Source organism: Rhamphochromis sp. 'chilingali' (genome assembly GCF_963969265.1).
Source record: "Rhamphochromis sp. 'chilingali' genome assembly, chromosome: 4".
In the NCBI taxonomy this organism is placed as follows: Eukaryota; Metazoa; Chordata; class Actinopteri; order Cichliformes; family Cichlidae; genus Rhamphochromis; species Rhamphochromis sp. 'chilingali'.
In genome coordinates this window covers 25,462,084-25,474,691 of record NC_137948.1, presented here as the reverse complement: position 1 = coordinate 25,474,691, position 12,608 = coordinate 25,462,084, and the positions used below count along the sequence as shown (strand labels likewise).

The 12,608-nt window shown below is 42.2% G+C and overlaps 1 protein-coding gene across 2 annotated transcripts in view; it reads right to left on the bottom strand.

Moving 5' to 3' along the window:
* sh3gl2a (SH3 domain containing GRB2 like 2a, endophilin A1) overlaps positions 1 to 9,639 on the bottom strand; it is a 37,042-nt gene extending 27,403 nt beyond the window's left edge. For both annotated transcript variants that reach the window (XM_080880296.1, XM_080880297.1), the window contains exon 1: positions 9,469 to 9,639. In XM_080880296.1, coding sequence (XP_080736422.1) covers positions 9,469 to 9,513 — 45 coding nt within the window. In that variant the 5' untranslated portion in view covers positions 9,514 to 9,639. The remainder of the gene's footprint in view (positions 1 to 9,468) is intronic.
* Between the last annotated feature and the right edge of the window lie 2,969 nt (positions 9,640 to 12,608).

Genomic DNA, 12,608 nt, shown 5'->3' with positions numbered 1-12,608 from the left:
GACTGCAGAGACACACAAGTCTACAGCCTCTTTCTGATTAAAAAGCCATCTTATATTGGCTTTTAATTCAAGGTGCCTCATCTACAGCTTTGTCTGTGGGTGGTGTTTGCCATATTGAGTCTGAGCATCAGAAAAATAACAATTTACCGCCAAGCCTGTGGCACATTTTTATAAATCTGGAAGGTGATGAAGAGGATTGTTTATACAGCGCATTGAGCCAAATAAATAATTACCCCACCGCACAGCAAAGAATAACATGAAGGCAATTATAGGACATTATAGTGAATGTTTAATTAGAATGATTTATTACTAATAAAATGAACATTTTGAGGCCATATTTATAATAGGATTATAGTAAAACAGATGTTTTATCTCTATTCTCACATCATTTGTAATAATCTTAACATATAGCTTGATAAATTAAAAAAAAAGGTTGTTAATCATGTAGGGCATCAGCACTTAAATTGCTAAATGAATCCACAAAAAATAAACCCCCAAAACAGCCTGATGGCAGAGTCGTGAACCTCTGTCACATGGTCTATTTTGCGGTCTTGTCCGGCACATGCTGCACGTTTCGCAGATTACCGTGCAGCGCCCTGATTTTGGCTCGCACACAGCTCAAATATGATGCAAAGTCACTGTGCTCCGATTAATCTGAGCATAATCCCTGACAAGCCATTCGGTCTTACCCCCACAGCTGGTGCGAGGCTGTTGTCTGGGCACGAGGCGAGTGAGTGTTTTTTGTGTGTCCACGTCTAGGATGGAAACATGCATTTTCTGTTTGGGGGAGGGGGTGGGGGATGCTGAGGTTGTTGGTGTTGTTTTAAAGAAACAAACAAATAAAAAACAGAAGGACCCCACCTTGTCACGTCCTGACATACCCCCCTCTCAAAACACCCGGAGAGCTGCTTTATCAGACATGTAAGTACAATAAAGCGTGTTCTGTTCCCGATCCTCATTACTGCCCCTTCATGAGCCAAATTAGGCATTAAACTGGGGACACAAAGCGCTGCCTCCTCATCAGCTCTGTTCCCAGCATCCTCCACTTCTCTCCATTCAACTCCATTACTTCCTCCTCTCATCTCTTCCTGCTCTCTCTTCACAAAATAACCCACTTTTCCTAGATTTTCTTTATTTTTCAATTGCTTTCTCACACACACACACACACACACACACACACACACACACACACACACACACACACACACACACACACACACACACACACACCATCTGCAGTCAGGGAATGAAACCCATCCGGTATAATGGACAAGAAGAGCTTCTTCATTCAAACAGAAATACAACAACTGAAAAATAAAAATCAACCACAGAAAATTCCTTTACCAATATTACACATGAAAAACAAATTTGTGCAACAATAACTGCATTATCTGATATTTTTTGTAATTTTTCTTTCTTTATTAAATATTTGACATAATGAAACATCTGAATAGAGAAAAATCTGTTTAGAAGAACTGCTCGCTGCTTAGTTGATGCCCCAGAGGAAGTGGTCACAGTGATCGGGGGTAACAGCTTTAATCTGTAACGCTGTTCAGCCTATCGGAAAATATAAAATAATATAAAATAAAGATAAATAAAATGAAAATAAATAAATGAAAAAGTAGGAATAAAAACTGGAAATGGATCTAATAATTTAATATAAGTGGAGTACTTGGCTACGAACTATCACTGCCTGTCAGATGTGTTCTCAGTAATGCTGTAAAAGTATAATTAACACCTTTTTTTCTGCTTAAATCTAAAACAAGGTGCTTTTATGTGACTTAAACATGACCTCTAATTCCAAGTGAATGCACAATAAAAGCATACGTGTCCCTAAATTATGTTGCAGTGCCTCTTCAACATGTCCAAGCATGTAGGCAGCTCAACAATCAGTGGGATAAGCAGGTTTACAGGGAAATCTTCTGCATTCTTCAGGGTTAAAAATGCAGGTAATAATGATGTGACCTGAATGCTCCTGAAGTAGACGTCAGTCCTATCTCTGTCTGCAAGAATAAAACACTTTGCTTCACAATCCTCACACAGGAAAATCTTATAAAAACATATTTAAAATGGGAAAATGCTCATTTTTCTTATTAATTAAGTGTGGTGAGGATAACCTTCTCCTAATTCTTAGTAACAGGTACTGAGAGTTCCTTTTTACCGGCCCCAAGTCTAAGCTAGTGTCTCTTGCAGTGGCTGATGTCAGGAATACATAATATGAATAAAACATCCACCATGGCCTGAATACTGATGCTGAGCGAGAGAAAGAGGATGAGGAAGGAGTGAAAGGAGAAACCACGGACGGTAAAGAAACTGCAGGAAGAAAGAAAAAAGAAAAAAGGAACCTCTAGCGACTGCTGCTGTCAAAATAAGAATGACTGAAATAGCAGAACACCGGGCACCAATGTTTTCACTCCGCACACCTTCTTCTCTGACAGATATCTAGCTGGCTAAACAATGTTCATTCACGTTTGCTCTGCATATTTAAAATGTCCAATGTGCCGACAGCACCCAGTCACTGGACGAGCTAATAATAGGGAATATGGGGAACGCTGCAGGTCGTGACTGTCTTTAACCCACAGAACAAAAACCTGACGTCAGAACAATGGCAACTCCAAAGGCCAGTGCTCAGTCCACAAGCTCTCCGTGGGCTGCTGCTGGTGGTTTTCAGCGGCTTAAACCTGATTAAATAATTTAAGTAAACATACAGGATTTAGTTAGATATACAGCGTGTCAGATCTGTTACTGTGTTGTTTTTGGAGACACCCTTTCCCTGAAATGTGTGGCAGCAGCTCTGGAGAAAGCTGGTCACACGCTCAAAGGTCAATAAAAACTTGTCGTAATACTATCTTTAGGATTAATGCAGTGTCAGGGAAATTAATGATTTGTTTGAGGTGTGGTGATGGAGGTGGCGTTTGACTTTCACACTGGACGAAAACCTGTCACGGTTACTTTGATATATCTATGTGAAGGTCTAAATTTCTTTCTGAAGCACGCCTAATAAGAAAACAAGAGTTTGCACGTGTGCTGTGCAATATACGGCAAAACTGTGTTAGAACCAGTGAAAAATCTTCCAGTTTGAAGACAAAAATCAAACATTATATATCTTGGAACTTTACACAAAAGGTAGAAGGGCACTGCAGAAAAGTTTGATATTTAGCTGGGAGGAAAATGACAAGCAAGTGCAGATAATTAGAAGCACCAATGAAGGGGAGAAATAAAGGAGATAAAAAAGATGAGAGGGATATTAATGCAGGTACTGCTGCTGGACTGGATCCAGTGCAGCACTGCTTTTACTGCATTGCTGATCCAAACCTGGATTCACTGTGTTGACTTAAAGAGAGAGCTTCCAGGCCTTTGGAGGACATTTCACCTCATGATGTACGTGCAGGAAGAAGCGTGCCACATATGACACGAAGCAGGAAGGTGGGAAGAGTACAGCACCTGTTTGTAGTCTCCTGCATGTCTTTTCTGTCTCAGACCAGAAATCAAGTATTTATTAACAGTAAAGATTCCCATAAGTGCCACCTTGGGTTTGTTCTATAACCTTAAATGGGATATTTTATGCAACATGGTACTGCAGCTCAATCTTGCTATTTTGGACTCTATTAGCCTGGAATGATTCAGTTCAATTACAGCTCTTATTGATCTCATCATCTCATGTTAAGCCCCTCCCCTCCCTCCTCCTCACAGTGTCTTATGATTGGCTGCTCTTCGCAAACAGATGGTTTTCAGGTTGAACCTGTCAAGTGAGAGGGACTTCTGGGCTCACAGCCAGAGCTGTGTGAGAGCATGTTGAGGATTTATGCTCTCAATGACATCATACAGAGCCTAGAGCAGTGTCAAAGTTCCTGTTTTTCACTCCTGACTATAGGATGTTTTTAAACAATGGGTCAAAAATTTTTTACAGAAACTTTTAATTGTATAATTACAGTCCAGTCTAGGCAATGAACGACACCTTTATTCCTTAGGTTAAAGATTTCTTTCATTAACTGGAGCAGTGTCTCTTTATCGTGTGGAAAAACTGAGAAAAACAGCAATGTTGGATTTGCAGTTCTTATATTAAGATATCTTCTCGTGGATTAAATGTGTGGTTAAACATCTTTTCACTGAAAGAAGGGGAAGTTTTACTGGTCCGGCCCACTTTAGAAGTGTGCTGCATGTGACTTATATGTGATTACAGCATGAGAGGCACCATTTGACTACAATTTAAGCTCTGCCATCAAAATGGTGCTGTTTTTCTAACCCTTTCAAAAGCAAGAACAGGCTGTTTCCCATGCCATCTCTGTTTTACACTGTGTGAAATTTCTGATATTTAGAAAAAAATATTTTGGCCAATTAATAGAAATAATCCATCAAATAACTGAGAAAATGTAAGCTGCAGCCTCACCCAGAATTTAGAAGTAAAAAAAGGATCCTGTCAATTGTCAAAATTCAGCATTGAGCTGCATTTTTTCCCTACAGCCTGCATGTGAGTAAATCCCTGCAGAGCTTTTCTGTCCTCCACACTCTCTCTTGACTTCGGAGAGTTTGTCCTTCTGCTGCAGCCTTCAGCATCTCTTGGCTGAATTCTCCCTCTGCCTCTGTGCCACTCCCTATCAGCACAAGGATGCTTGCTATCCTCCTCTTCATTGCTTTTCTTATCTCTTATCCTTGCTTCACTCTTGTTGTTCCTCCCGCCCCATCTGTTATCTCCCAGCTGGATCTGTTTTACGCTGCACTGCAGTAGGCCTATAGCGAGGATCCAGGCTGAATGAGTCACCCACTTGCAATCTGCTGCCCTAAAGCCCTGCAGGCGTCAATCACATCCACAGACCCTGCTGCTATCCCCAGGCTCGCATGGGTGTCCGTCCACGGGCGTTCACATTTTGTCACTGCATACTTTTCCAGAACCAAGAGATGATACTGGAAAGATATACACACACAGTGTTACATGCTAAAGAATTTGCCTTTCACCCACAAACTACAATGAACCGCCCAGTTTTTCAAGAAGCATAAATCAGAGTGGCACGTGTGTAGCTGTTATATTAGCATTCAGCACACACGCTGGGAAATCTCCAGTAGAACCAGGCCTGACTGCTAAATAAAGGATCACGACTCCCATTACCCACTGCAAGAAATATACGACGTTCAAATCTAATAACTGCCTCTTGATCTTACAACTCGTAACGGCTCGCAGACAGCCATAGAATCCAACAATCACTCATCGACATGTAGCTAAACTATCTTCACAGACAATTTCATTTGCAAACAGATCAAGGCTGCTTGTATTTCTGTTCCTCAACTGCATCCTCACCACTGATTTCCATCTTTTGGCATCCACGGAAACATAAAAGGTGGCGTTATTACCCAAATATACCAGTGCATAGATTTAAAAAGTAGTGCAGGTTGATTCCAAATTATACTGTTATCATGTCAATGCGCACATTTTTACTCACATTGATGTGTGCTATACTATAGTTAATAAACTGTATTGCAACATTGTGTTGATCATTACCCAAGAACAGGCTGAAAACGTGGGTAGTGCATATGCAGAACAGCCACGAGTCTGGATCGAGATAACGGTCTCTGCAGTGTGTGAGGTACGGTTGAGATGCACATGTAATGCAGACAGGAGCGAGCTCTACACACATGCGTAATTTCAGTCATTTTCAGAATACATTTTATGCAACAAGAAGCTAAATATTCCAACATGGCATGAAACAAACTGGATTAAACCTCTTTAGACTCACTATGTTTTAGATGCAAGCGTGACTCATACGGAGGGAGCCAAACTTGGAAACTCGTCAGCTTCTTTCTGACACTGACGAGAAGCAAAGAAACCATTTTATCTGAAAAGCCTGCAAGAGTGAAACCCCCCAAAGACTCGCTTTATTTTTTCATCTCTCACTGGTTCTGCCACACGTTCTCAAGCTTTCCTGCTCATCCTCCCTCCCTCCTCTCTCTTGCAGCTTCTATTTGATGAACAGATTTTCGTCTTCCTGCTTGCAGGACCGAGATAAAAATGTGCTCACCTGAAAGCGACGGTGGCATCGTGAGAGTAGAATCTGCTCTAAGCGTGACTCATTTGACTCCGAGGTGGAGTTGACTTGTGACGTATTAAGCCAGAGATCATCACCTTTAAAAATAAGATGGTTGGAAACGCTGCTTGTGAGCTTAAACACAAAAGGGGAAGAATACACTGTGCTGTCGTTATAGCAGGTTTAAATGAAATACAAACACTTTCGAGGTATTATAACCTATTATAGCATGTGCTGAGTTACATCACATAGTGAGAATGACTAATGGATTGCAGATTAAATGAAGAAAGTTTTTAAAAAAAGCTATTCCTAGGGACCCTGCTGGGTTTTACCCTTCATGCCCCCGTGCTTCACTTCTTTTTAAAATGGCCCCCATTATTAATGCAGCACACAGGGCATCGATGTCCTTGAGCGAGGGAGAGAGATGTATTCTGTCAGAGAAAAGTGTGATTATGCTTGTGTGAAATAAATTACTCTGTGATGCATGTGAAAAGGTGAAACTGAGTTTGCGTGTGTGTACTTCGCACTGAAGTCGCAGTTAACTTCAGGGTATTCTGCCTTTCATGAGCCGTTTTTCTCAGCAGTGTCTACAATAAAGAAATGCATCTTCCTCCTCCACTAAAATTTTTGGGGGCATATTTGCTTAAAAATGGTCTAAAGTTGATCTGGGAACTTTTATTCACTGATTAGCCAGAGTATGGAAAATCAATCAATTGTGAATAACACAGGTAATCAGTTCAGGCTTCCTGACTTCACTTTAACATGCATCACGGACCAAGCACTGACCTGCAACTCACAGGACTCAAATCATCTCCTCCTGCAGCCCCGTGCCAGACGCCACAGGACAACACTACAGGTTCTGCATCCATGTCCTGATAGGTCAGAGGTGTTTTAGTGGCACTACGGGGACTTACACAATATCAGGCATATGATTTTAATGCTGTGGCTTATTGCCTCTAGCCTGCACTGAGACGTGGCAATGATAAAACAATTGAAGTAAAAAAACAAAGCAGGTATGGATATAGATTGTTTATTACTGCTTTCTGACCATTATGAATCTCCGATTCTAACACTTCATGCATTGACGACGTCTTCTCGTGTTGTGTGACTGTCTTCTTAAAGTATGGTTGAGCAACATTTGTCATCTGTGTACAACTAGCCAGCTTGCTGGGTTGCTTCCCACATAAGTCTGGGCTTGGATTACAAGGCTGTGGCACAGGAACAGAGGGGTTGAGGGGAACCTTCTGCCACTGGGATTCTGTGGAAGAGGACTGTGTGTGTGTGTGTGTGTGTGTGTGTGTGTGTGTGTGTGTGTGTGTGTGTGTAATGTTGAGGAACAGACAGCAGGAGACCACAGAGATGACACACTGTGAGCCTAAAGCTGATTAAATCACACTGGGAATAAAACAGATTATTGAAGACAGCACCAAGTAAAAATCTTCAAGTTCAGATACAGTTACTGCATATTTAGACAGTCAACAACACCTCTTTATGAATGCACAGATCCACATAAATCTATGCATATTTACAAATGCTTATGTGTATCCCCACCTCTCTTTTACTCTCTTGCGCCTGCACGCACACACACACACACACCCACACGCACACACACACACACAGATTCATCTGATGACGAGAAAGGAACATCTGCAAGGAGAGGGAGGGCGTGCTAATGGGTGACAATAGACTCATCACACAGAATTAACACAATCAGTGCAGCCATCCAATGCCCTGTGTGGGCTGCTGTCTATTTCAAATCAGATAAAATGAGCTCTTGATTAAAACTGAGAAATGTGTTAACAGCAATTTGAGATTGTTCCCAATTACTTCACTTTGTCTTTTATTTAACACTCGAACCCGATCCAGTCTTCCAAACATAACGCACCTAGCGGTGATCTGCAAGCACTGCTCTTTGGGAACATGCAGTCAGAATGTATGATTCATTATCAACACAGGCCTTACAAATGTCAGTGTGACATTAGCACTAATATAAATGACTCATGTTGGGAGATGTGAAAAACAAATGAAAAAACAATAACAGAGTCTACTGCATGTCGATATTGGATCTCGAGCTGCCAATTGTTTCAGTAAACTCCTCTCCTCACGAGCTGCTACTTAATTCTCAGTTAGTCAGTTTCAACCTGCAATTAAGAGTGTTCAGTATCTCCAGGCAGAGACCTTGAATAGACACGTGATTATTACTGTCACATTCAACGCACTATTCCCCTCCATCTCAGAGACAGCTGCTCATAAAGTTGAAGAACAATGCAAAGTGAGACTTGTCACTAAGGCCATTCTGAGATTGAATAAACTGCTGAACAATGAGGGGGAGGGCACACATGTGTGTGTGTGTGACTCACACAGGCTCTGTGTGTCTTGCAGTGAGGGCCCTGAAGCTAATGGACAGTGTCATTGTGACTCAGCCCTATAAATGGAAAACCTCCCGAAGTTTCCAAGCTAGAGGAAATAAAACTCACTCAAGGCCTTTGAGCTGCTGATGAGCCCATACATTCAAGGTCTCACTTAAGAGCACTCTGACTGGCTCCCGAGTTAAAGGTGATTAAACCTTCAGGTTGTGCACTTTGACCTGAAATAACATAATAATACACGACTAGCCTAAAATGAGAGGGTTGAGAAAGCGCTTTGGGTAACCTTGAACAGAATACCTTTGCGGTGGGCTTGCGCCTTACAATAATAATAATAATAATAATAATAATAATAATAATAACCGATGATTCAGTGATGGATGGGGAATGCTTAATTCAATTTATCACCTGGTGTCCCGCAAAAGGCGATAAGTGCATTTAGAGGGCGCAGAGGTCATGGCGTGCCGATGCTGGTAGGAGCGGATTTCCGCCAAGGCGCACTTAACGATTGCATAACGAGGTGCGCCTCGGAGTGTCTCCTGTACTTAACTCGTCCTTCATTTCAGGGCCACAACTTGCGCATTGCAAGAGTGAGCGACAAGCATGAGCTGCAGCTCCGATGCTTGTCAGCGCGGAATGTCATCTGAAGGGTACGGAGAAGAACCGACGTTCCCGACATCACTGTCATCACAGTGTTGTGCCATCTGGCTCCCAGATGGACACGCAAAAAGCGTGGCACTGAATAATTATCGTGTTTTCCCCGTCACGCACTGAATAACCACCGGAGTCAAACACGACTGATGCATTCTCCCGTTGGTGCAGTGCTGCAGCACGCCAGTGTTTTCAGCGGAGTGCACCCCAGAACCACAAAAACACCAGAGGTTGTAGGTGATAAATGGAGCACGACTCGCAACAACACTGCGTGTTAATGCAGCGACATTTAGCGTGAATTAATCATCACTGTGTTGGGGATGAATCTCTGCTTTTCCAAACCTTACGCCACTCCTCCTCCCCCAGACAACGTGACACTGTAAGTGGAAGATCTAGTGAGAGCCGGAGCACCGTACGCCGCATCTTCTTACCTGAGTGGCTTTGTGGAATTGCTTTTTCAGCCCCGCTACAGACATGTTCGCTAAATCGAGGTTCTAGCTGGGAATACGAAGTGCTGCTGCAGGTGTGAGCAGGGAATCTCGCTCCTAATTGAATCTGGTGATCTTGCAGCCGTGGCTAACTCCCGTCTACACTGGTCTTCACCAGAGGGATCTCCTGCGAGAAAGGGGGGGGGGGGGGGGGGGGGGGGGGTGCTAAAGCCCTTATCAGGCTATTGGATGTCAAAACCACATGTCTTAAACGGCTCTGACGTCGAAGCCTGCTCAGTTTAAAGCGGCCGCCACCTCACTACAGCTGAACTCTAAAAAGGGGGCTGAGGTATTTCTAATCTAAGCTCGTTTAGCAGAAAGGACGCGAGACTAACGTGATGCGATACCAAGAAAAAGGATGACATTGCTCTTCATGTCTCAGTGATTGGAGAGGATCTAGGTGGTAGAGCTACATGTGTTGGTGAGGGGCACTGTGCCCAAATGTGATGTGTGAACGGTTCCCGTGGGAGACAGGAAAGAAAGAAAAAAATAAATAAATAAATAAATAAATAAATAAATAAATAAATAAATATGACCTTTACACCTCTGCGTTTCAGCATCTCCAGCACCCTGGACAGCGCCCATCTCTCAAGGGAGAGAGCCGTGCCACCCCGGACAACCAGACTACAGCAAACCAATAATTACTATTATCTCCCTTAAGAAAGTCTCTAAGTGTCACAGAGCCATAATGAATGGTTACACTGCAGGTTCGGCTGCAATACTTACTATTAATTGAAAAAAAGCAATGTACCATACTAAATATGCGTGTACCTACACAAGCTTTCAGAGCGCAGAGGAGACTATAGCAGTGAGGCAAACATGAGAAAGAAATTAAAAAAGCAACATTAAAACCATCTTACCTATACAACATTTAGCAGAACTCTATTTTATTAACCACTCGTAGAACAGACAATGTTAGACTTTTAAAGTCATTTTGTGTGTTTATATTTGTCTTGTTTTTATTTTTAAGGTATTTTATAACATAAATTCTGGGGAAAAAACCCAGAACTCAGAAAAAATGTCAGTTCCCGACTATCCAAATCATATCACTTCTGTACTTCTTACTCAGTGTATTAAATGCAGCCTACTCGTGCGTCATGGTGCAAAAACTGTTTTGGCATCGACTCACACAGAAAATTAAATGAAGTGCAGAAATTCACTGTCACGTTCCATCACACCTATAAGACTTAGCTAGTAACTTGCGCACACTCAGTGTTATGGTGTAAAAAAAAATATCAGAAGTTTTCACACACACACACGCGCTTACGCGTGAGTCCATCACCTCTCAGATCCATACTCAGTCCATTAATCATTGCATCCATTAAAACAATGAAAAGTCTGCTCAAAAATGCAGGACCAATGCGAGCAGCGGGTCTGAATTCAAACAAACAAGTCACCTGCACACATTTGTCAGCAGCGGCACCCCCTACGGCGCCAGATGGCTAGTCTACTGTCTGCTGGCCACTTGTGCAGACAGTCAGAGACGCATCCCACATGGCCGAGGTTAGAGTATTTGAATTAGGCTCGGAGCGACGATCACAAAATTGGCCATGAAATCGTAAATGTGGCCATATCTGCGGCCATGACATACTTAAATGAAACGAATCCTAAGCGCGCAGTCGAGAAAATTAAGGCGCAATCATCTTACAAACTAGATAAACGCAAGCATTCAAATGTATAACTTGTTTCGGAAAACAAAGCACAACCGGCGAAATGTAAACGACAGGTGGTAAAAGTTATACTGTGTCCATTTGTCTGTGGTGGGAGGAGTGCTTCTCAGCAGCAGGGCGCATAGTGGGTGTAAGAAGTGCAGAAGCGCTGGCAGCACCAAAGTAACAACCGAAGGTCTCTACGATCAGACCACAGTATGTGCAGGGAGACCACGCAATATGTTCATAGGCCGCTTTACATTTTAGAGTAAAGAGCAATGTTTCTATTTTCTTATGTAAAATACGAACACCTCACACAGTGGACGCATTTGCGCTTTAATGCGAATGTAGTAAACGGAGAGGACTTTTAAGTATTCTGGCTAAATTACAAACTGTAATCTTCACCAGTTTCTTTATTATTATTTTTTCTTTGTGTATACTCTAGTAATAACCAGGCATTACACCACAGAACATCAGAACTGGTTAAATGAGGAGCATTTGCTGTGTTAGTGGCGCCACCATGTGGTGAATCCCCGAACACGGGTTTAGAAGCGGGTTTATTCATTTATGTTTATTATTTCTGTTTCTGTTACTAAAATAGCAAAGAAACAAAAGCCCAAAAAAGTAGTGATTTTAATTTAGTGACATAACTTAATCTTGAAAGGGTGTCACTGTGAACAGCCACTGAAATGGAAGGCCAAGGCCAAGCTCACAAAAGAACAGTGACAATGGGCCTGTCACGAGAATTTCTTGAATGTTATAATTTAAAAGTTGATACTAACTTTTTTTTTGTGGTTGGGGGGGGGGGGGGGGGGGGGGAGTCGGTTTTGTTTGTCCACAGTCCAGATTATAAAACTGCTCTGCTTCCACCTAGCGGTAAGAGATGATGCAGCACCGCTGAACCGCATGAGAAACACAGACCTTGCAATAGGCCACATATTATTACAATAAATGATTGTGGCCTCAGAGATTTGTGCCGTCTGTCTGCTGCAGTAGAATAAATGATGTGAATGTTGTGCTATCCTCAGTTTTCCTGCTCGCTGGCCTTCTGCAGGCAGCTCTTATGAAATGCTTGGTTCCTCAGCTGCTTCAGGTGACCGTCTGTCTTACCTCATGAGACATTAAGTCTCAGCTGTACTTTTCACACAGACGCTGAGCTGAACTCAGATGTTTGTCTCATCTACAGCCGTCATAAAAATAAATCACACACTCTTTCAATTCTAAGATTTTACAAATGAAAACGTAATAAAACAGCCTCTGGATTTATTTAAATACCTCACACGAACAACTACACATGGCCCATTACACCGTATCTATAGTTATTTAACCAAAACTAATCCAAACTGCAGAAGCAGGTGTGTGGAAAAACTAAGTACACCACATTATTCAAAAGTTTGCAGAATCACCTTTAGTAGCAATAACTTTGAGTAATTG